Source organism: Rana temporaria, chromosome 13, assembly GCF_905171775.1.
Source record: "Rana temporaria chromosome 13, aRanTem1.1, whole genome shotgun sequence".
Lineage (NCBI taxonomy): Eukaryota > Metazoa > Chordata > Amphibia > Anura > Ranidae > Rana > Rana temporaria.
This window is the reverse complement of record NC_053501.1, coordinates 39,701,797-39,726,450: the sequence shown is the minus strand read 5'-3', so window position 1 is coordinate 39,726,450 and position 24,654 is coordinate 39,701,797. Positions and strand designations below refer to the sequence as shown.

Below are 24,654 nucleotides of genomic sequence, written 5' to 3'. Positions count from 1 at the left end.
AAGACATCTTCTTATTCTTTAACTGGGCTGCCTTCTAAAGCTGCTATTTAAAAACACTATGGACTTGCTCTAATGCCGCGTACACACGATCATTTTTCGGCATGAAAAAAAACAAAGTTTTTAAAAACGTCATTTAAAATGATCGTGTGAGGACTTCACATCGTTTTTCGGCTTCTGAAAAACGACAAAAAAAAAATTCGAACATGCTGCATTTTTTCACGTCGTTTTTTAAAATGTCATTTTTCGTGTTGTTAAAAATCATCGTGTGTGGGCAAAAACTAAGTTTTAAACCCACGCATGCCCAGAAGCAAGTTATGAGACGGGAGCGCTCGTTCAGATAAAACTACCATTCATAATGGAGTAAGCACATTTATCACGCTGTAACAAACAACTCTCTCTGCCTCTCTCTGTAAACCACCAACACACTACACAAGGCCGACTTCCAGGCAGCATTATATAGTGTGGGGCGTGTACTAAACCCCCTGAGTAGGGATGAGCCGAACACCCCTACGTTCGGTTTGCACCAGAACCTTCAAACGGACCGACCGTTCGCTCGAACATTTAGAACCCCATTGACGTCTATGGGACTCTAACGTTCGAATTCAATAGTTCTCATTTTAAAGCCTAATATGCAAGTTATTGTCGGAAAACGGATTTGAGAACCCGGGTCTTGTCCCAGGGAATATGTATCAATGGAAAAAAAAGTTTTAAAAACGGTAGTTTTTTCTGAAGCAGTGATTTTAATGATGCTTAAAGTGAAAAAAAAAATGAAAAATTCCTTTAAATATCGTACCTTCTGGGTGTCTATAGTATGCCTGTGAAGTGGCATGTGTTTAGAACTGTCCCAGCACAAAATGAGATTGCTATAAGAAAAAAGTAATTTAAAACTGCTTGCGGCTTTAATGTAATGTCTGGTCCCTGCAATATGGATGAAAATCATTGAGGAAAATAGCACAGACAGTACACACACCACGTAGCTTTAGGTGCACACTGCAGAGGACACAGGCAGTACACACACCATGTAGCTTTAGGTGCACACTGCAGAGGACACGGGCAGTACACACCACGTAGCTTTAGGTGCACACTGCAGAGGACATGGGCAGTAGACACACCATGTAGCTTTAGGTGCACACTACAGAGAACACGGGCAGTACACACAATGTAGCTTTAGGTACACACTGCAGAGGACACAGGCAGTACACACCACGTAGCTTTAGGTGCACACTGCAGAGGACACAGGCAGTACACCACGTGAGAATACTACAGCTAGCACAATCACCTGCCTGCCAGTAAATTAGGAAGTGCGGATCTAGCTAAACTATACAGTGTATAAATATATATACAAGACCTGGGATGCATATATATCCTCTACACACTGTAACTTTAACTGACTAGCCTGCCTGCTCTATCTACCTACTAAAAATTACACTCTCTCTCTGTCTTTTCTCTCTTAACCACCGCAACACACGTGTACTAAACCCCCTGAGCCATAATTGGCCAAAGCCACCCTGGCTTTGGCCAATTATGTCTCTCCGTTTTTTGCGCACTGTGATTGGCCAAGCATGCGAGTCATAGTGCATGCTTGGTCAATCATCAGCCAGTAATGCACTGCGATGCCGCAGTGAATTATGGGCCGTGACACGCCACTCGAATTTGTCGCGAATGGCCCAAAACTTTCGTAATTCGGCGAACGATCGAACATACGATGTTCGAGTCGAGCGTGAGTTTGACTCGAATACAAAGCTCATCCCTAATTACAACTATGCCTAGATGAAAAACAAAAGCCCAAGGCCAGTAGGATATGCCCCCTTATACAATACAAGGCCTTATTTTCATTTCTGACTGAAGTGACACTATTAATTTCATGTAACAGTAAAAAGTACAGTATATCCTCCCATTTTCTCCTCTACTCCTTAGTATAATTTCCATGCTGTCACTCTGCCAAGCTCCTCATCAACATCTGAAGGGTATATTCCCATTTACAATTTTTATTGGCGCGTTATTTCTACAGTCAAAGTAAAAAATGACTTATCGCTGCTGACAAAGGAAAATTCTGTGGCGTTTTGAACAGTCATATTATAAATTTATTAGCACCTGCTCATTTAATTGCACAGGATAAGAATGAAAGGGATCTTTTCGCCATTAATAAATTAAGTAATATAAAAGCAGGTAGCTTTTCTATTTTCTGATGGTGTCAGAGAGATGTGTTTTAACTAATGAGCTTTGAGGGCAGGCAGTGTTAGAATTTGACGTATCTCTTGCCCATTCGTAAGTAAGAACAATTTGCTAAGTGAAATGTTACCTCCAGTATTAAGCAGGATCAATGTTACTTTCTTATCTAACCATCAGATGATGGATCAACTCTATGCTAAATAACAAAAAAATCAAACCACTATAAAAAAAAATTCTGGCTGCAATACTTAGCTCCTCTCCAGGGCTGTCCCTCTTCTTGCCACAAGATGTTTTTTTAGTTTTCGAAAATTAATGAAAGGAAAGTCTTCCATTGTTTCCCTCCAGATTTTGGTATAGTTCACTTTCTACCACTAGATGTCCCTACCTGTCCTTGGTTTCTGAATTTGAATAATTTTAGGGGAAATTCTTCTTTTTGTTTTCCCTGGGAAGAAGGGGAGAGATTGTACTAGTGTGTCCTCTGCCATGTCCTTATGTAGGTCACAAGCTTAGGGGCGAGCCTTTGGTTTCTGTGTCATTTTGACACATTTGCAGTGTGGGAAGTTTCAAATGGGGACAGAGACACACTTGTAAGGCCGCGTACACACGGTCGGTCCATCCGATGAGAACGGTCTGAAGGACCGTTCTCATTGGTTAACCTATGAAGCTGACTGATGGTCTGATGTACGTACACACCATCAGTTAAAAAAACGATCAAGTCCAACGCGGTGACGTAAAACACAACGACGTGCTGAGAAAAATGAAGTTCAATGCTTCCAAGCATGCGTTGACTTGATTCTGAGCATGCGCGGGTTTAGAACCGATGCTTTTGCGTACTAACCGTCGGTTTTGACTGATTGTTTAGGCGTCCATCGGTTCAATTTTAAAGCAAGTTCTAAATTTTTCAGCCGAAGGATAACGGACCGATGGGGCCCACACACGGTCGGTTTGGACCGATGAAACTGAACTTCAGTCCGTTTTCATCGGTTTTGTCCGATCGTGTGTACAGGGCCTAAGAAAGAGGTAGGTCTAGCATTAAGGACATGTTCCTATCTAGTAGGAATAGTTTAAGGAAGCTCCTAGACATCTGTGGAATCAGAAAAGAGAAGAAGAATAATACCTGAAAACAGAAAATGAATGCAGCCACCTGCACATGGAGAACTTTTTCAATACAATAAACATTGGTCGACTTTACTTCAAGATCCTCACCTAAAATCCACCATAACCAGTAAACCTAAAGTCAAATACAGAAAACCTTCCAATATTAAAAGCAAGGTAGCCCCGAGCAGGATTAGGTCTACAATACTAAATAAGAGCCAGACTCTGACTTTTTTGTACTTAGAAGTATAGCTAAATTCTAACTAACTCTAATTCCGCGTACACACGATCGGTTAAACCGATGAGAATGGTCAAAACCGATCGTGTGTGGACGCCATAGGTTATTTGACCATCGGTTAAAAAAAATCCACGCATGCTCAGAATCAAGTCGACGCATGCTTGGAAGCATTGAACTTCATTTTTTTCAGCACTTCGTTGTGTTTTACGTCAAGCGTTCTGACACGACCAGGCGTGACGGACCATCAGTCAGCTTCATCGGTTAACCGATGAAAACGGTCCATCGGTCCGTTCTCATCAGATGGACTGATCATGTGTACGCGGCATAAATCTACTGGCAGCCACATTCTAAAACGACTCTAAATCTAACCCTGTAAAGCAAAAATTTCTATACATACCTTTTCTGCAGCATATCCAGTCTGGAAAGCTGAGCTATCAATGACTAGACCGGATCCACTGCAGAAAAGGTATGTATAGCGATTTTTGCTTTGCAGGGTTAGATAGAGTAGTTTTAGAATCTGCTTCCTGTTAGACCCTCTGTCTCTGATATAAACTTTATACAGAGCTCTAAAGAGAGAAGAGTCTGTCTGTTGACTAATTTCCTTGTGTATAAATATACACTAGAACTATTGAGTTTGGTGAACAATAGGGTTTTATTCTGCTAATCACATTAGGTTAAAAAAACAAAAAAAGCACTTCAAACAAGTTTTTTTGTGGCCCGTGTACAACCCTGTCCGTCTGCCCTTGCAGCATAAAATGGTTGTAAAATCTTACCTATATCATCCACTGAAGTAGGGCAAGGGCAAGGCCATTTCTGTGGTGTCGGCATAGCCTGTCAGGAGTAACTAATGCAGATAGCTGAGGAATAAGAGAGCAGATAGGAACCACACTGGGTGCTTTGGATTGAGGCAAGTACACATGATAGGATGATATTCTTTGTTAATTTTTCATTTCAGAGATTTACATCCACTTTAAGGGGGCTGATGGTATACCTAATGCCGCGTACACACAACCGTTTTTCGGGTTTTAAAAAATTAAGGTTTTTTTTTCCATGTCATTAAAAACGATCGTGTGTGGGCTCCAGAGCATTTTTCACAATCTAAAAAATGGCCAAATTTTTTTTGAACGTGCTCTATTTTTTCACAACGTTTTTAACGTTGTTTTTAAGATGGTAAAAAATGGTCGTGTGTGGGCTTTAACGACGTGAAAAAAACGCGCATGCTCAGAGGCAAGTTATGAGATGGGAGCGCTCGTTATGGTAAAACTAGCGTTCGTAATGGAGTAAGCACAAATTTATCACACTGTAACAGACAGAAAAGCGCGAATCGTCTTTTACCAACACGAAATCAGCAAAAGCAGCCCAAAGGGTGGCGCCATCCGAATGGAACATCCCCTTTATAGCGCCGTCGTACGTGTTGTACGTCACCGTGCTTTGCTAGAGCATTTTCTTTTCACGATCGTGTGTAGGCAAGGCCGTTTTAACTGGTTGGGTTTTCTAGACCATTAAAATTTTCATTTTTTACAACCCGAAAAACGGTTGTGTGTACGCGGCATCAGGCTCAGCCGCCTATTTTTAACCACCTGGCCACCTGTGTGATTGAGAAGAAAGAAAGAAAGAAAGAAAGAAAGAAAGAAAGAAAGAAAGAAAGAAAGAAAGAAAGAAAGAAAGAAAGAAAGAAAGAAAGAAAGAAAGAAAGAAAGAAAGAAAGAAAGAAAGAAAGAAAGAAAGAAAGAAAGAAAGAAAGAAAGAAAGAAAGAAAGAAAGAAAGAAAGAAAGAAAGAAAGAAAGAAAGAAAGAAACTGCAAACAAAATCATCATACTTTCCCTTTACAGAGTTCATATACAAAAGGATAATCTGCCTATGTATTCTTTATTACATCCAGCTTAGATAGGAATGTCTATTATAGTGCAAATGCCTAATTGAAAAACGGAAAAGGGACCCGGTGTTATCGGAAGAAAGTAGGAAATGCATGTACAAAGTACTATTTGCTGACTGTGCAAGTCAATAAAAGAGTCTATAAAATATTCATAAAATAATTTGATAGAAAGCAACAAAAAGAGTTTAACATATTGTAGAGCAGCACTTTTCCTAGGATATTTTATTACGACTCTTCACACACTAGACAATGTTTTCTCACACATAGCAAACACAATGCTTCATTTATATTAATGTTGTGTAAATACATTTACTGTGGAAAGCTGCAGAGACAAAATAAACTAATAAACGGACCAGGAAACAGATGTTGGATGCAGACACACATAGAAAATGGCAACAATTGGTTTGGGGAAATCGGGGGAGGGGAATTTTATCAAACAACATGCTTCTAATGCATCTTTAATCCTCTAAAGTTATCTTTTCTGTACCGAGCTGTGTGATAACCACTTCTTCAGTACAGATGTAACTCAAAAAGTGAATACTGTGTTAAAGCTAAACTTCAGGAACTTTCTTTTTTTCAAATAAACTTTGCTCCAGATTGATTACTTTTAATTTATTTTTTATCTCCCATCTGTTCAACTGGGGATGCAGAAAATCATGGTAGTAACCTGTGCTACATACTGTAAGTCACCACTGGTCTCTTTCTATATACTTACCCGCAGGGGTCATCCACTCAAACAATGTTTTTGTTCAATGAGTAGAAGAAATTTCTCTGACTGGACAAGGCGGAGAGGAGGGATAGACAACCTAGTAAAATTACAGCCTGGTTAATTACACTCACCGGCCACAAGCGGCAGCCGCTCTATTAGGGGAGCAGGGGCGCTGCCCCCAAAATCCATGCTCTTGGTACCTAATCTACTTGCAGGACGATGGACGCACGGATTGCAGTGTTTTTTTTTTCTTTTTTGAAGCACTGCTCCTTCACTGCTCCTTCCCATTTAAAACAATGGGAAAGGCGCATTGCGGGCCGTATTAACCCTTTATCGGCTGCTAGCGGGGGTTAATACCGCACCGCTAGCGGCCGGATCCCGCGGCAAATTCGACGGTATATCACCGCTATTTTTAGCGGCGCTATACCGCCACCGCACCTCCCGCCCCAGTGTGAAAGGGGCCTAAGGCATAACTCTCACAGGTGATGCCCGTATAGCGTGAAAAGGCAATTTGTTGTAACTTTCAGGTGCTGCATGCAGCTAGCCCACTGAAGTCTATTAAGACACATGGCTGCATGGACACACAGCTGCTTGTCTTATGTGACAGGCATGCATTACCAACATCATTGCCCACATTAATGAAGCCTTAATCCAAAAGTTCGAATCTCCTACACCTGACACTTCTGGAACCCCGGATGTGACTCTGCAAATTACACTGTCACCATACAGTGGCATATGTGTGGGCACAGCTTTTCTGTGTTGCCCACAAATGCTGTTAATCTCCAATAAAAGTAGGAAAGGCTGGGCAAGGTCTTTGGAGAAGTTGGATGATGTGAATCTCTGCAGCAGTGCCGATCCTGACCTTCCTGGGGCCCTAAGCAAAACTACATGTCACGGTGGGGGGGGGGGGGGGTGGTATTAGTTTGTCGGAAATTACATCTTACATTAACATGAGAAGCGGGGGGTGCTGACTTCTTACCTCTTCTCCCATGCAGCTAGCGAGTTGAGAAGCGGTGTGAGGGGCTAAAAATGACTTCTCACCAGGCGGGGCCTCTAGTAATTTGGGGGGCCCTGCACAGCTTTGCCGGGCCCTAAGCGGCTTGCATAGTGAGCCTATAGGGCGGATCAGCCCTGCTCTGCAGAAATATACCATGTGACAATATTACGTTGCTGTGTCATGCTGTAGTTCCAAAAAAAAAAAGAGGGGCGCCTCTGAGTATGTATCATAAGAATAATTTAATAAACAACAACATCCACTCACATGAAGAACAGGTAAGTTGCATTCAAATCCGGTTGCTGGGCTGAAGAGATGAAAGTGGGACTGCAAGTCACAGCAAGTCCTGTAAAGCTGGCACCACATCAGATCCGTGCAGGATGGAGTGGGATGGCTGAGCACAGCGTGGTTTTCTTCAGTGATCCAGGCTTGGGCATATCTTAGTCTATCAGGAAAAATCCATCTGATAAGAATATGGGTTCCAGGTAAAAGGTGTAGTGGAGAGTGACAAAAGTCAGTGGTTATGGCAAGCCGCGCTGTGGCTTTGGTGTGCACTCTGTCTCTGTGGAATAGATTGAAAAGTAAACACGGCCGTGTATTTAGAGTGAGACTAGTGGAGCATCACAGCACGGCGCCCGGCAATGACATCACACACATGCGACATGTTTCAAAGCTAGCAAGCCATTGTAGGGAAAAAAAAAAGGCCGCACCTCTTTTTCAAGCATAGAGTGTGTGAGAGCTGGGTGGGACATTTATAGGCTGACAGGGGGCTTGGCCATTATGGAGATTTGAAAAAAAAAAGAGGGGGTCAGCAAAGCTAGGGGAAAAAAAGAACATTAAGCAGACACAATGCAAGTGGAATGAATATAACATAGAATGAAAAATAATGAATAACAATTCAGGGGAAAGGTAACATTTAGAAGACACAATGCAAATGAAGCAAATAAATACGAAAAAAAATTGCTGGGTAAAAGGGTTCATCTAAAATTTAAGTTGTATGAAGGAAAATAAATGCAGGGAAACTAGATGGTGGGAAATTGATATAAAATACTATATCTTATGAAGGATAGTGATATGATATAAATCAGTACCATTGTGAGGTAGGTTATTAATGATGATAATGCATCTCAGGTAAACCAATGACATATTAAATCCATTAATTAATTAGTTAATCAACTAGATTAATACTATGTAGGTGAACTATAAATTAGGAGCAATATTCATGGACATGGGGTGAAGAAAAAAAAAAAAAGAGGAAAAAAAAACACACAGGGATAAAAATAGAGAAAAAATGCAGGGAGAAAAAAAAAAAGGGGAGGGGGGGCGGAAGGGCTGGGCATAAGATCATACTACCTCTAAGGTTACCATATACTCCATTATAAAAAAACAAGAGATAAATAAATATATATATATATATATATATATATATATATATATATATATATATATATATATATATATTTATGTAGACATGCTGTAGTTCCAGACGGCTTGGCAGACACAGTGACAATGGGGCATTTGGGGGGGATGCAGAAGCCTAGTCACCACTACAAGTTGCGGAGGGCCCCCCAAATTACTAGAGGCCCCGCCTGGTGAGAAGTATTTATCGGCCCCTCACCCCGCTTCTCATTTTAATGTAAGGTGTAATTTCCGACAGCAGAACACCCCCACCCCCCACTTCTCAACTTTAATCTTCAATGTTTAATGTCACTGTCCGATTTAGGGCCCCAGGGAGGTCAGGATCGGCACTGGTGCCACATTAGTGAAGGAGAAAAATTACTTGTTTGCTAAATTTTATAACAAAATATTAAAAAAACGTTTTTTTTCTTCAAAATGTATTTTCTTTTGTTTGTTTAGCAAAAAATTTAAAACACGGTGGTAATTAAATACCAGCAAAAGAAAGCTCTATATGTGTGAAAAAAATTATAAAACGTTTATATGGGTACAGTGTTGCGCAATTGTCATTCAAAAGCTTCGTACACGATCTGATTTTCTGGCGGGAATTGTTTGATGGCAGGCTGCTGTCGGAAAATCCAACCGTTTGTACGCTCCATCGGACAATTTGTTGTCGGATTTTCCTACAACTAATGTTGGATAGCATGCTTTAAAATTTTCCAACAACAAATGTGTGCTGTCCGATTATCTGATCGTGTGTACAGAAGTCCTTCGGAAAAAAATTCAAAGTACAAACACGCATGTTCAGGAGCAATGCTAACCATAACACAGCATTAGCAGAAGTTGCCCAAAGGGTGGCGCTAAAGAGCTGAAAAAACATGTCGTCAATTCTTTGCCATTTGTATGCAATACAAGTTCACGGCCAACGCCCTTCGCACAAAACTCCACTGATTTGTCCGATGGAAGTCTGATCGTGTGTACGAGGCTTAAACTTTACACCAATTCTTAATATGGTCCTAATAATTGAATGCACTCTAAGCTTAAAGAGAACCTGTGCTTAGGTCAGCAGAGCACGTCAACATTGTCACTGACAGCTCTACCAGCATAGTCTTAAAGGGGTTGAAAAGGTTTGTATTTTTATTTCTAAATTGGTTCAATTGCATTGTTGGTTCACTTACCTTTTCCTTTGATTTCCCTTCTAAATGTTTTTTTTCTTTGTTTGAATTTCTCACTTCCTGTTTCTCCTCAGTAAGCTTTCCACCATCATCCGAGCGGTGGAAAGTCATTCAGAACAGCTTACTGAGGAGGAACAGGAAGTGAGAAATTCAGACAAAGAAAAAAAACATTTAGAAGGGAAATATCGAAGGAAAAGGTAAGTGAACCAACAATGCACTAGCTTAACCACTTCCCGACGGCCGTACGACTATATACGGCCGCAGGGTGGTTCTACTTCTCTGGGGCGCCGTGTTTTTACGGCCGCCCCTTTCCGCGTTCCCCGCGTGCGCTCCCGAGCGTGCAGCGGGGAACTGCTGTGCTGGCCGTGTCCCTTGGACACAGCCAATCACAGATCGCCGGAGTGGCCGTTTGCTAGGCGATCTGTGTGGCCAATGAGAGATGATCTCATATGTTTACATATGAGATCATTTCTCATTGCCGGCTCTCACAGACAGCGGTGCTGTCAGGGAGAGAGGAGACCGATCTGTGTCTCTTGTACATAGGGACACAGATCGGTCACCTCCCCCAGTCACCCCCCTTCCCCCACAGTTAGAACACTACCGTATATAGAGTACACATTTAACCCCTCCCTCACCCCCTAGTGTTAACCCCTTCCCTGCCAGTCACATTTATACAGTAATTAGTGCATTTTTATAGCACTGATCGCAGTATAAATGTAAATGGTCCCAAAAATGTGTCAAAAGTGTCCGCCATAATGTCGCAGTAGCAATAAAAATCGCAGATCGCCGCCATTACTAGTAAAAGAAAAAAAATAATAATTCTGTCCCTTATTTTGTAGGCGCTATAACTTTTGCGCAAACCAGTCGCTTATTGCGTTTTTTTTTTTTTTTTACTAAAAATATGTCGAATACGTATCGGCCTAGACTGAGAATAAAAAAAATAAAATAAAACAAATTGAGCTATTTATTATAGCAACAAGTAAAAAATTTTTTTTTTTCAACATTGTCGCTCTATTTTTGTTTATAGCGCAAAAAATAAAAACCACAGAGGTGATCAAATACCACCAAAAGAAAGCTCTACTTGTGGGAAAAAAAGGACGTCAAATTTGTTTGGGAGCCACGTCGCACGACCGCGCAATTGTCAGTTAAATTGACGCAGTGCCAAATCGCAAAAAGTCCTCTGGGCAGGAAGGGGGTTTAAGTGCCCAGTAAGGAAGTGGTTAAAGGAACCTATTTAGAAAATTAAAAACAAACCTTTACAACCCCTTTAAGCTTTGTACACACGATCAGATTTCCATCTGACAAATCCATGGAATTTTGTGCGAAGGGCATTGGCCGTGAACTTGTTCTGCATACAGATGGCAAAACGTTGTCAGCCAACAAACAGGAACAAAGTGTTTTTTTCAGCTCTTTAGCGCCACCCTTTGGGCAACTTCTGCTAATGTTGTCTTATGGTTTGACAATTCTTTGACAAGTTCATGGTCAACGCCCTTTGGACAAAAGTCCTATGCTTTGTCCGCAAAAAAAACGATCGTGTGTACCAGGCTAAGCGAGAGCGCTGAAAGCTGAAAATTGGCCTGGGCAGGCAGGGGATGAAAGTGCCCAGTAAGCAAGTGGTTAAAATAAGTTGAATAATAACAGACCGACTAGCGGGATCACCAGGTGAAAATAAAATGAGAAAATAAAACAAATGCAGCCACCACATTTAAGGAGTTAATACCCCTTTAAGGATTTAAGGGTTGGGTTATGTGTTGCTGTTTTAATGCAAGCCAAAGATGAGCCAGTGATCCACACCAGGTCTTTCTAAGGTTTAAAGACAGCGAATGCATCTGATCCATTAGTGATCAGGAATTTTTGGACTGGGCTAGTCCAGGTCAGAACTTTTTGTTGGTTGGTTTCAGCCATTTTTGTGTTTTATTGACCCAGACAGAATAGCTAGATCCTAATAGCCCAGCTTCACCGCAATATGATGAACTGTCAGTTCGTGTTCTTACTGCTGGTCATCTATATGCTGTACTTATTTGTTGGAGCCGCCATCTTTTCTGTCCTGGAGCAACCATATGAGGAGCAGCTGAGGGAGAAGGTGCTGAACATGTGGGATGATTTCCTAGAAATCCACCCATGTCTGTCTGAGGAGAAACTAGAGGACTTCCTGCGCACAGCTCTGCTGGTCAAAAGTTTTGGGGTGTCAGTCCTGCGAAATATATCCGGCTTTGAGGTCAAATGGGACTTTGTATCTTCTCTATTCTTTGCTGGGACCACCCTAACCACTATTGGTGAGTGAACGTTCTCTGTCATCTTTTCACAAAAACAACTCAACAGATGAATGCCACCTACCTGTACCAGTTTTTATATTGATTTCAAGCAGTGGCGGCTGGTGCTCCAAAATTTGTGGGGGGCGCAAGCAAACTGAAAAAAAAAATTGCGGCCTCACTGTGCCCATCAACCGCAGCCACTGTGCCCATCACCTGCAGCCACTGTGTCCCCGCCTGCTCACAGTCTGCCCAGAACTTACCCTGTCTTGGTGGGGCAGTGGGTGACGGCGATGAGCGGTGTCCTCCATGCGTCTCCTCCCATCCTCTCCTCCTGATAGGCATCCAATAGCGGCTCCTGTTGTTCTGTTGTTTCAGCCAATCAGGTGACAGGTAACAGACCTGAGCACCTGAATGGTGGCAAGGCAGTTCAGTGTTAGGAAAGCGAATATATATTCGCTTTTCTAACACACCTAGGTGGACTGCGAGTGCCTAGAATGGCGCTCGTAGTTCGCCTACTAGTGCTTAAAAAATACCCCCCCCCCCCCCGCTGCTGTAATTCAGGCGCCCGGCCCCTTTTCGGAAAGCCAGGCGCCAGAAATGGGTGGCAGCGAAGGCCATGGATAGATTCCTGCTATGCATGAATCTATCTATTGGTGATAGAGGGGGGGGCGGCGCCCGCGCACCCTTATGGACGCACCGGTACTGATATAAACACATGCATGCATGTGTGTATATATATATATATATACGCATACAGTAGATAGAAAAAACAGCAGTCCTTTACCTTGGTGTTTCCTGCCGGGTACTGCACTGTAGGGGGAGACAAAGAGCTCAGTACACACAGTGCTTTCACTTTGTAATCAATGTGACGACCTCCCCACACACAGTGGCGATTACAGTTCGGCTTAGGATCAGGGAACTCGTCTCCGCTCCTCCTATCAAAGTACTGTATACAGGGGACCCTCGAGGGCCCCCTGCAGCAAGGGGCCAGGTCGCCATAAAGGTGTTCTATCAGGTTGAGGTCAGGACTCTGTGCAGACCAGTCAAGTTCCTCCACCCCAAACTCGCTCATTCATGTATTTATCGACCTTGCTTTGTGCACTGGTCCGAATTATTTGGTGGAGAGAGGATTATGGTGTGGGGTTGTTTTTCAGGGGTTGGGCTTGGGTCCCTTAGTTCCAGTGAAGAAAACTCTTAGGCTCGATTCACACCTATGCATGTTGCTTTTGAGCGTTTTTGCAATGCTTTTTGCGGTGCTTGCTGCATTTTTTGATGTGCGTTTTTACCGCGATTTGCGTTTTGATTTTTTTTTTTTTTTTTTTTTTTGATGGCGGGCCTGTCCATGCATAGTAGCACCTATAGTAGACTTATCCTTTAAGATTTTAAAGCCAGCAAATATCTCACCAGGTAAAAGTATAAAAGTATCCCATTAAAATGCTGCAAGTGAGACAAAGGTGTTGCCAATAGGAACCAGACAAAAAAAACAAAACAAAACGCACAGCTACAAGTACCTATGGCTCATTCACACCCATGGCCCAGTCCATTGTGATGGGTTAACATGCATTAATTAGGGAAGCCGATTCGTTTGAATGGGCTGCCAATGCATCACAATGAAACAGAAAATGGACGCGCTTTGCAGTGTGTTGCAAACACAAGTTCGTTGCTGGAGTGCCGTTGAAGGTGAATGACACTGCAATGGACTAATACGTAGTTCCAAATGAACCAATTCACTTAAAAGATCCGAACTTCCCATTACTAACTTATATGGTACGTTTCGTAATTTATTAGGCTGAATTAACACGCTGCTGTTTTTGTGTATTGGATGCGTAATGTCATGTGAGTCATAGGTGTGCGCAGCCTATTACATTAGGGTGTGCACCCCAAAGCTCAAACACACATGTGATATATCTATCTACAGTATATCGATCTATATAGATGGATATATATATATAGGGCAATGGACCGTGTCAGTAGAACAGTTGATGGTGTCAGTGGGCAGGGACTGCTGTCAGTAGTTTATTTTTATTTTTTTTATTATTACTTTTTACAATTTTTTTTTCTTTATTATTTTTTGCAATATTTTTTTACAATTTTTTTTATTTTCTTTTACAATTTTTTAGGAGCACCATTGGGGGGCTTTGGGGAGATTTCAGGGGCCTAAACAGACCCCTGATATCTCACTTTTCAGACAGAGAAAGGGGCTGAGGACAGAGATTCCCAAGTCCCTTTCTCTGCAGCCAAGCAGCAGAGGGAATCTGTGCAACACAGGGTGATTAGGGTGTGCCTGGGCACATCTGGCACACCCTGTGCGCACGCCTATGATGTGAGTATTGCATTAAAGCTGACAATTAACTTTGATTGGGCTGGCAATGTGCAAGAATAGTTTAGCCACTTGACCACTGGGCACGAAAACCCCCTTAATCACCAGACCAATTTTCAGCTTTCGGTGCTCTCACAATTTGAATGACAATTACTCAGTCATACAACATTGTACCCATCTGAAATTTTTGTCCTTTTTTTCCCACAAATAGAGCTTTCTTTTGGTGGTATTTGATCACCTCTGCGGTTTTTATTTTTTGCGCTATAAAAGAAAAAAGACTGAAAATTCTGTAAAAAAAAAAAAAAAAAATCTAGTTTCTGTCATATTAGCAGGTTATTTCTCACACACAGCATATGCATACTACAAATTACACCCCAAAACACATTCTGCTATTCCTCCCGAGTATAGCGATACCACATGTGTGCGACTTTTACACAGCGTGGCCACATAGAGAGGCCCAACATGCAGGGAGCACCATCAGGCGTTCTGGAGCACCCAGGCCAATTCTGACATTTCTCTCCTACATGTAAAAATCATCATTTATTTGCTAAAAAAATTACATAGAAACCCAAAACATTATATATGCTTTTTTTTCAAAGACCCTAGAGAATACAATGGCGGTTGTTGCAACTTTTTATCTTGCACGGTATTTTCGCAGCAATTTTTTGAACGCGTGTTTTTAAAAAAAAAACAGTTTTGTGCTTAAAAAAAAAAAAAAACAGTAAAGTTAGCCCAATGTTTTTGCATAATATGAAAGATGAAGTTACGCCGAGTAAATAGATACCCAACATGTCACCCTTCAAAATTGCACACGCTCGTGAAATTGCGCCAAACGTTGCTACTTAAAAATCCCCATAGGCGACGTATTGCAAGGTATTGGAGTATTGAGGGTATTGCGGAGTATTGGGGGGGTATTGCAGAGTATGGGGGGGGGTATTGCAGAGTATGGGGGGGGGTATTGCAGAGTATGGGGGGGGGTATTGCAGAGTATGGGGGGGGTATTGCAGAGTATGGGGGGGGTATTGCAGAGTATGGGGGGGGGTATTGCAGAGTATGGGGGGGGGTATTGCAGAGTATGGGGGGGGGTATTGCAGAGTATGGGGGGGGTATTGCAGAGTATGGGGGGGGTATTGCAGAGTATGGGGGGGGGTATTGCAGAGTATGGGTGGGTATTGCAGAGTATGGGTGGGTGGGTATTGCAGAGTATGGGGGGGTGGGTATTGCAGAGTAAAATAAAAAAAATGATGAGTGCAATACTCTGCAATACCCCACCCCATACTCTGCAATACCCCACCCCATACTCTGCAATACCCACCCCCCCCAGGGTGGGTATTGCAGAGTATGGGGTGGGGTATTGCAGAGTATGGGGTGGGGTATTGCAGAGTAATGCACTCATCATCATTTTTATTTTGCAGAGTATTGCGCAGGGATGGCTGGATCTGTGACTGCAATTGTCACAGATCCAGCCCACAGTGCGGCGGCTGCTGCTGCCGCCCGATCCCCCCCCCCTCCCTCTCCTCTCACACTGTACCGAACGGTACAGAGAGGAGAGGGAGGAACCGGCGTCATTACATGACGCCGGTTTGTTTACAAGTGATCGCGCCGTCATTGGACGGCGCGATCACGTGGTAAGGAGCCGCTTCCATTGGCTCCTTACCGCGAGTGCTGTTGCTGCGGGTCCCGTAGACCCGGCGAGCACCGGCGATCGCGTGTGCGCGCCCGCTCGGGCGCGCACAACGCAGTCTCTGGGAGGACGTACATTGACGCCCTCCTAGAGTACAGGAACCGCTCTGTAGCCGTATTTTGGCTATAGGGCGGTTACCAACTGGTTAATCAAACAAGCAGAATTGTTCTTGAAGCAGTGGACCACAATACACAGTAGTGCATTACCATAAGTTGTGGTGCACTGCAGTGTATTTTCGTCAGAACTGCGAAGCCTTAAAGCGGTTGTAAACCCGCTGATTTTTTTTATTTTTACACTGTAAGGGAAAAGGCGTAATGAGCTAGTATGTACCGCATACTAGCTCATTATGAAAAGCTTACCTTAGAACGAGGCGTCAGTGTTCCTCCCGGTCGCGGCCCCAGCACTGTGAGTGGATGGAGCCACAATGTCACTCCCACACGTGCGCGCGGGAGATTTCTTTACTGCAACGTCCGATGTCTGCCGGGCCTTCAGCCGAGAATCCCCTGTGCGCATTCGCCGCTGCAGTCAGCGGCACATTGCGAGGGGAATATCTACTAAACCGTAAAGGTTTAGACCTCTTTCACAATGAGGCGTGGAGCCGCGGTGACGGTATAGCCGCGCTATTTATAGCGCCACTATACCGTCGTATTTACCGAGATATTCGGGCGCTAGCGGTGAGGTCTTAACCCCCGCTAGCGGCCGAAAAAGGGTTAATACCGCCCGTGTTGCGGGTGGTATTACCGCAGTTTCCCATTAATTTCAATGGGAAGGCGCGGTAAACACACCACTCCTATACCGCTCCAAAGATGCGACTAGCAGGACTTTTGGAGCGTTCCTGCTACCGCACCGCTTCAGTGTGAAAGCCTTTGGGCTTTCACATTGAAGCCTGCAGGGCATCATTTTTCATGCGGTAAAGCAGCGTTATTTTTAGCGCTGTACCGCATGAAAAACGCCTCAATGTGAAAGGGGCCTTAGTATAGGATTACTTACCTGTAGGTAAAAGTAAAAAAAGACTATCCAACCGCTTTAAGCTGGCTATTTCACCAGGTTACTGAGTGTCCCTGTTGGACCCTATCCAACCTGCTATCCTTTTATGGAGCGTGTTGGCTCATTGGGTTGCTATTCATTTTGAATGACACCCCAACGCACTAGGACATCGCAGCTCTGACACGTGCATTGCTGTGCACCACCATGAATGGTAATGTACTGCTGTGCGCAGTGGTGCACTGCGTCAGCAAAGAGCCACATATCCATTTTCTAGTTTGTCTTTTTGGCCCATGAAACGTGTTGGTTGTCTTTTTATGCCGCGTACACACGATCATTTTTCGGGTTGTAAAAAAACATTATTTAAAAATGTCATTTAAAATGATCGTGTGTGGGCTTCAGAGCGTTTTTCGGGTTCTAAAAAACGCCAAAAATAAAATTCGAGCATGCTCTATTTTTTAATGACGTTTTAAGCGATGTCGTTTTTCGGGCTGTAAAAAATGGTCGTGTGTGGGCTTTAACGACGTGAAAAACCCACGCATGCTCAGAAGCCAGTTATGAGACGGGAGCGCTCGTTCTGGTAAAACTAACGTTCGTAATGGAGTAAGCACATTCACCACGCTGTAACAGACAGAAAATCGTGAATCGTCTTTTACAAACGCAAAAGCAGCCCCAAGGGTGGCGTCATCCGCATGGAACTTCCGTGTTGTACGTCACCGCGCTTTGCTAGAGCATTTTTTTTTCACGATCGTGTGTGGGCAACGTCGTTTTAATGATGAAGTTGGAGAAAACTTCGTTTTTTTTTGAGAGGCTGAAAAACGTTGTTTTTTACAAGACGAAAAATGATCGTGTGTATGCGGCATTAGTCTTTTATCTGATTAAAAAATGGCATGGTGTTTTTTTTTTTTATAATTTTTTTTTTTTTCCTGTTTACTACAGGTTATGGACATCCCTTTCCCATCTCACTGAGTGGAAAGGTATTTTGTGTATTTTACTGCCTCATTGGAATCCCATTCACCTTATCTTTACTCTCTATTGTTGCTCAGAAACTGACAATTTTCTTGCGAGACAGACCACTTCACTACTTTCACCACCGCTGGAACACTTCAAATAACAAGCTAGAGTGGATCCACGCCATCGTTGTAATCTCCATCCTGTGTCTCTTTTCCTTTTTCATTCCTGCCATTTTCTTCAATTTTCTAGAAGAGAATTGGGGTTATGCGGATGCCCTGTACTTCTGCTTTATCTCTTTGAGTACAGTTGGTCTTGGAGATTATGTACCTGGTGAACGGAGTGGCCAACGGTTGCCAGCACTCTACAAGCTTCTGGTCGTCGGTAAGTTATTGTCTCTGGCATTGTATTTGCACATCAATGTTTTTTCCACATTTGATTCCTCTGTGGAGGTTTCAAGGGTGATTTAAATTGTTTACACTCTTTCTTCTTGTGATCTGTGGCTCCTGTCATTCTTTGATGGGTGTACAGAAGGGAGATGAAAGCTCTCCTTGAGATTATTGATGAAGAATAACAGGAACTAAAGCTGTGATAAAGGTAGTGGTGGAGGCAGAACAAGGATGGATAAAATAAAGCATACATTGAGACTTGAGTACACAGCAGGTGGACCTAAAGTGAACCTGTCAGCTGTGTATTATGACACTTCACTGTATACATTTCTCCATGTTTGTTCTTCCTTTTTATTATTTTTCCATCCCATATATACCACAGATGTTCCTATATGTGTATATATCTGTTTGTTCCAAAACACAGGTTGAGCCAAAGTAGGTATGGATGCATCATGCTGCAACTGCCTCTTGAGACCACATGAGGCAGAATAACACATAATTGGCCACTGGCCAGGGGCTTTGCTAGGTCTACAAAAGTCTGGGGCTAGAGTTCATAGCAGCAAAGTAAAGATATACGCTTGGGAGGGCATACACTTTGTGTGTGTGTGTATATAATATATAAATCATTACATCAGGGTCCCCAGAGAGCCCCCTCTTACACATCGAGGTCCACAGAGAGCCCCTCCTTACCTCAGAGTCCCCAGAGAGAGGGCAGGCGGACAGTGGGAGATGATGCAAACTCTTTGCTGCCTACAGCTACATAGTGAGGGCAGAACAGCTGTGATGGCAGGTGGTTAGAGGTGATTTCATCTCTCCGCTCTCTGGTGCTGCCCGTCTGCTCTCCAGTTCTGAATGCCGACTCTCCAGTTCTGCCTGCTGGCTCTGTCATGTGGCCCAGCTGCAGAAAGGTTGGGGACCCCTACAGAGGCTATGGGCCCCAGATTCTAGGCTAAAGCCCCAGTAGCCACCCCCTAGCGATGCCACTGGTGGTAACGCCTAGAAAATCAACCTGAGCCTCCATTGAGATGTTTTAAAACTTGGCAACTAGGTGGGTTTACTAAAAGCAACTAGACCAAGGGTAAGTAACCTTTTGTCTACCATGACAACATAGAGAGCAAAGATCACCAGTGTGTCACACTTTCTTCCTTCTTCTTCCTTCCTTCCTTCCTTCCTTCCTTTCTTCCTATATATCTATATTGATTCACAAAGCACTTGCCTGTAAAGTTGCGGCGGAGTAACGTAAATCCTCCGGCGCAAGCCCGCCTAATTCAAATGATCCGGCTAGGGGGCATGGATAATTTAAATTAGGCGTGTTCCCGTGCCGAACGTACTGCGCATGCGCCATCCCTAAAATTTGCCGACATGCATTGCGCTAAATGACGTCGCAAGGACATCATTGGTTTCGACGTTCACATAAATGGCGTCCAGCGCCATTCACTGACGACTTACGCAAACAACGTAAATTTTCAAATTTCGACGCGGGAACGACGGCCATACTTAACATTGACTGCGCCTCATATACCCAGGGGCAACTTTACGCCTCGCAAATCTTACGTAAACGGTGTAACTTCACTGCGTCAGGCGTACGTTCGGGAATTTGCGTATTTTGCTAATTTGCATACTCGATCGGGAAAACGACGTCGGCGGCACCTAGCGGCGAAAAAAAAAATTAAAAAATTGCATTTAAGATCCGACAGCGTAAGAGCCTTACGCCTGTCGGATCTAATGCTTATCTATGTGTAACTGATTCTATGAATCAGGCGCATAGATACGACGGGCAGACTCAGAGATACGACGGCGTATCAGGCGATACGCCGGCGTATCTCTTTTGATAATCTGGCCCTGTGTATCTGCTCACATTCCACAGAACAGTGGACCTGACGGGGGGGGGGGGTTGCTTACAGGAATGGTAGAGCTCCATGTTGTCAATACAGGTTTCTATTGAGACAGTGCTACATTGTCAGTTGATCACTGCACACATTCACATGAAATCTCTCCTGTACATCCACTTATTGATGTGTACTCCCATGGGTGCATGTTACAAACCAGTTTTTTTTTTTATTATTTAGAAAAAAAGCCTCCAATCTTGCAGGTAGAATGTAATGTTCAGCTTTGTACTTTTCAATTCCTTTTTACAACCAACATTTTATGAAGGCTAGTGTGCTGTGTTTGGTATAGTAATTCAGTTTTAATGTTTAATGACCATTTTATGTTTTTTAATTAACATGTTCCTGTTATTCAATTAACATTTGTATACAAGGATTGCTTTGGGCTGTAGAGCTGCAGCAGGAGTATTAACAGACATAATTATAGACCTCTTAAGGGAAAATTATACTAACCATGACTTGTTTCTTTAAAAAAAAATACAAACAGGAATTGAAAGTTGACTTTTTATCTATTAAACATCTGTTTAGCATTTCTGTATTGCTTTAACTGTGCAACTGTGCAATACGAATCCATTATTATTGTGAGAGGAAACCTATTGTGTATATTCTTTTTTTCCATTAACAAAGTTTGTTCCCACCACTCGGACGCTAGCCATGCTTTCATTTATGCTGCTTACTGAACATAAGGAGGTCAGATATACTTGCAAGTCTTTCTGATTGGCTGATTTCAGTGTGTTGACATGGGAGTCTGCCAGGAGACGTAAAATTTGGCACTGGTAATGTAGGTAGGAGAGGAACGTTCTATGACGTTCTGGGACGGAAGGGGCTGTGTATTTATAGCGGTATAACGCGCTCCCGCGTATATCGCGCACCCCTAAAGTTGCCCCCGAAATTCCTGTAAAAAAAAAAGTTATATGATTTTATTACTTACAGTTTTGGTGTTTTCCCAGCGTCCATCGTCCGGTCCGGCGTCCGTCTGTGGCCTCGATGGTGTCCTCCTGGCTTCTCCAGCGCGCGCCTCAAGTCGAGTCCCCGCTTCCCGCGCTCAGTTCGAACGCCTCCGCCTACATATACCGAATGCAGTACATTCGGCAAGGCTCGGCTTCGCTCACGCTCTGTGGCGTTTATGCGTGAGCACGAGCGAAGCGAGACTAGCCGAATGTACCCAAGTGTACTGCACTCGGTATATGTCGTCGCAGGATTTCAAACTGAGCGTGGGAAGCGGCTATCGGCGTATATCGCGCACCCACGATTTTCCCCTTATTTTAAGGGGAAAATACTGCGCGATATACGCCGATAAATACGGTAATTGACTCTCTTCTGCTAGAACATTTGACTTTTTGGAAAGTAAAATGTGCACTGCAAGTAGTTAAAAATCCTAAAATAATAATTCTTTAGTGTTTTTATCAATGTTAAAGGGAAAAAAAAATGCTGATAAGTCTTTTTAATGTTAAATATTAGGTAGTTAAGCATTAGGAATTCGTTTTTTAAGAGATTAGCTTAATGTTTAAAGCAATCCTATGCATTGTTTGTGCAAGACAAACCCGCTCACTTTAATGCCAGTCTACTCACTGAACATATGTACCTTCCATTCATAACCCTGTCACTGCATTCAACTGCTGGGAGAGAAAAGAGGAAGCCATGTGACACATGGCTGAGGACTCTCTTCTCACCCAACTATAACAGCACTGCCTAAGTAGCGAACCACCAAGCGCCAGCACTTTTGCATGGGAGGCTATAGGATAAGTCACATTGTTGGAAAGTCAGACGCAGGCCCATGCCCAAAGTTTTGCGTTCATATTGCAGCCTGTGGTCAGATGCTTAGGATTATGGCTGCATGCAAAGCGGTGTATGAACATGCATGAGTTTTGCTCCAATCGCCATATTTAATGCTCTACACAACCTTGGAAAGTTGCCGAAAGATATTAAGCTCCGGGGTCCATTGACCTGACCTGTGCCTCTGCTATCCATTGTTTTAGCCAACTTGTCTCCAGGCTCCATTGTGCTTGTATCTTCCACTGCTGACACTGACTTGTCTACCAACTTCACCTTCTGCCTGCTGCCCATTTTCCTGGACTCGTTTAATTTGCTAGCCACATTTGTACCTCTGCTGCCTGGTTGTTGCTGACCCATGCTTGCCCTGTCTTTGCCAGACCACAAATCAGCATTATGCACAGATCTGGTCTGAATATTAGCAGTATGCAGAAGGACTTGAGATCATCTGCTACCACCCCTTGTCCTTTTCTGCCCTGTCACCAACTTCAGAGGGTATGAGACAGGAGGTCTAAGGAAAGCCCCACCCTTTGGGCAACTTCTGGGCAAACATAAAGGGTATCAATATTATTATGCATTTTCTTAGTGCTTATGGACAAATCAAACAATTGTCTATTGATCTGCACACAACGGGGCAGATCCACAGAGCGAGTACGCCGGCGTATCTACTGATACGCCGGAGTACTTTCAAATTTCCCGCGTCGTATCTTTGGTTTCAATCCTCAAACCAAGATACGACGGCATCTGGGTTAGATCCGACAGGCGTATGGCTTCGTACGCCTTCGGATCTTAGATGCAATACTTTGGCGTCCGCTGGGTGGAGTTCTCGTCGTTTTCCGCGTTGAGTATGCAAATTAGCTATTTCCGACGATCCACGGACGTCGTCTCTAGTCGGCTTTTTCCGGCGTATAGTTAAAGCTGCTGTTTTGCGGCGTATAGTTAGACTTGCCATGTTAAGTATGGCCGTCGTTCCCGCGTTTATTTTGAATTTTTTTTTTTGCGTAAGTCGTCCGTGAATCGGGATGGACGTAATTCACGTCTATGTTAAAAAAATGACGTCCTTGCGATGTCATTTAGCGCAATACACGGCGGGAAATTTCGTGATGGCGCATGTGCAGTTCATTCGGCGCGGGGACGCGCTTCATTTAAATGAAACGCGCCCCCTATTCGCCGATTTTAATTTCGCCGCCAGGGATGGACTACGCCGCCGTAACTTACGGCGCAAATTCTTCCAGGATTTGAACTAAAGCCAGGTAAGGTACGGCGGCGTAGCGTATCTCTGTGGATCTGCCCCAACATGTGAGTTGGCCATTTCTGTGTAAATTTTTTCTGGACATGCAAGCATGAGCGGTCTCTGCTTGGGGGTTGAGCGGACACACTTGGTAAAGGTTACTAAGTGTGTCCCCCTATACCCTCAAGCAGAGACCGCTCATGTTTGTATGTCCAAAAAATTTGACAGAAATTACCAATTGACTAAGCACGTTGTCCTGATACTGTTTACAATTCACAGACCAAGAGGTCTCATGGGTAGGTCTCAACAGGTGGGTGTTTTTTAGGGGATGCAGATGTGCTCTGTTTTTTTTTTTTTTTTTGAGGAACAAATGCTTTCTTACCATGTGCTAAAGAAGTACTGTATTGAAAAACTTGTATGGTCACTGGCATTCAACAAAACGGGAAGATCTATATATATGTATATATATCTATATACTATATATATATTTTTTTTTGGTCTACTAATTTTTTGTTATTTCTGTTTTTTTCGTTTTATGCCAAGAAAAAAAAATCTGTTTTCTAACATGTCTGCCAATTCTCCAATATCATTTTTGCATTATTTAACATGCAGTGCAGCTCATCGTAAGGATGTGCTTTGGAAAAACGAATGGATAACGTTGCAATCTTCAAATTGAAACAAGCACTGAAATCTAGATTTGTGGAATCATTAGCAAAGTGCCTGGAGGTAACACTATATACATTTTGGGGCAGATCCACAAAGAAAGTACGCCGGCGTATCTATTGATACGCCGGCGTAATTTTAAAATTCCTGCGTCGTATCTTTGTTTTGAATCCTCAAAACAAGATACGACGGCATCTCGGCTAGATCCGACAGGTGTACGCCGTCGGATCTAAGATGCAATTTTTCTGTGGCCGCTAGGTGGCGTTCCCATCGTAATCCGCGTTGAGTATGCAAATGAGCTATTTACGGCGATCCATGAACGTACGCCGGCCCGTCGCTTTTTTTTCCGTCGTTTGCGTTCGGCTTTTTCCGGCGTATAGTTAAAGCTGCTATACTGAGCCGTACTCAATGTTAAGTATGGCCGTCTTTCCCGTACAATTTTGAATTGTTTACGTCATTTGCATAAGTCGTTTGCGAATAGGAATTTGCGTAGAATGACGTCACCGTCCTAAGCATTGGCGGGTTCCGATTTCGAGCATGCGCACTGGGATACCCCAGGGACGGCGCATGCGCAGTTCCAAAAAAACGTTGTTTACGTCGGGTCATGACGTATTGACATAAAACACGCCCCCATTAGATCCATTTGAATTCCGCGCCCTTAAGCCGCGAGAGATGCACTACGCCGCCGTAACTTACGGTGCAAATTCCTTGAGCATTCAAACCAAAGCCAAGTAAGTTACAGCGGCGTAGCGTATCTTGCATACGCTGTGCCCGGCGCAGATGTATGTGGATCTGCCTCTTTGTGTTTGTGGACTGTTTCGTTGGCTGGTGGCCACAACAATTTTTCACAGCAGAAATCATTT

General features: G+C 43.4%; 1 protein-coding gene across 1 annotated transcript in view; it reads left to right on the top strand.

Annotated features, from left to right (window-relative positions):
* Window positions 1-11,421: 11,421 nt before the first annotated feature.
* LOC120920715 (potassium channel subfamily K member 1-like) overlaps window positions 11,422-24,654 on the top strand; it is a 13,904-nt gene continuing 671 nt past the window's right edge. Inside the window, exons 1-2 of the mRNA XM_040332948.1 lie at window positions 11,422-11,931; window positions 17,838-18,233. Of these exons, the coding sequence (XP_040188882.1) occupies window positions 11,622-11,931; window positions 17,838-18,233 (706 nt within the window). The 5' untranslated portion in view covers window positions 11,422-11,621. The remainder of the gene's footprint in view (window positions 11,932-17,837; window positions 18,234-24,654) is intronic.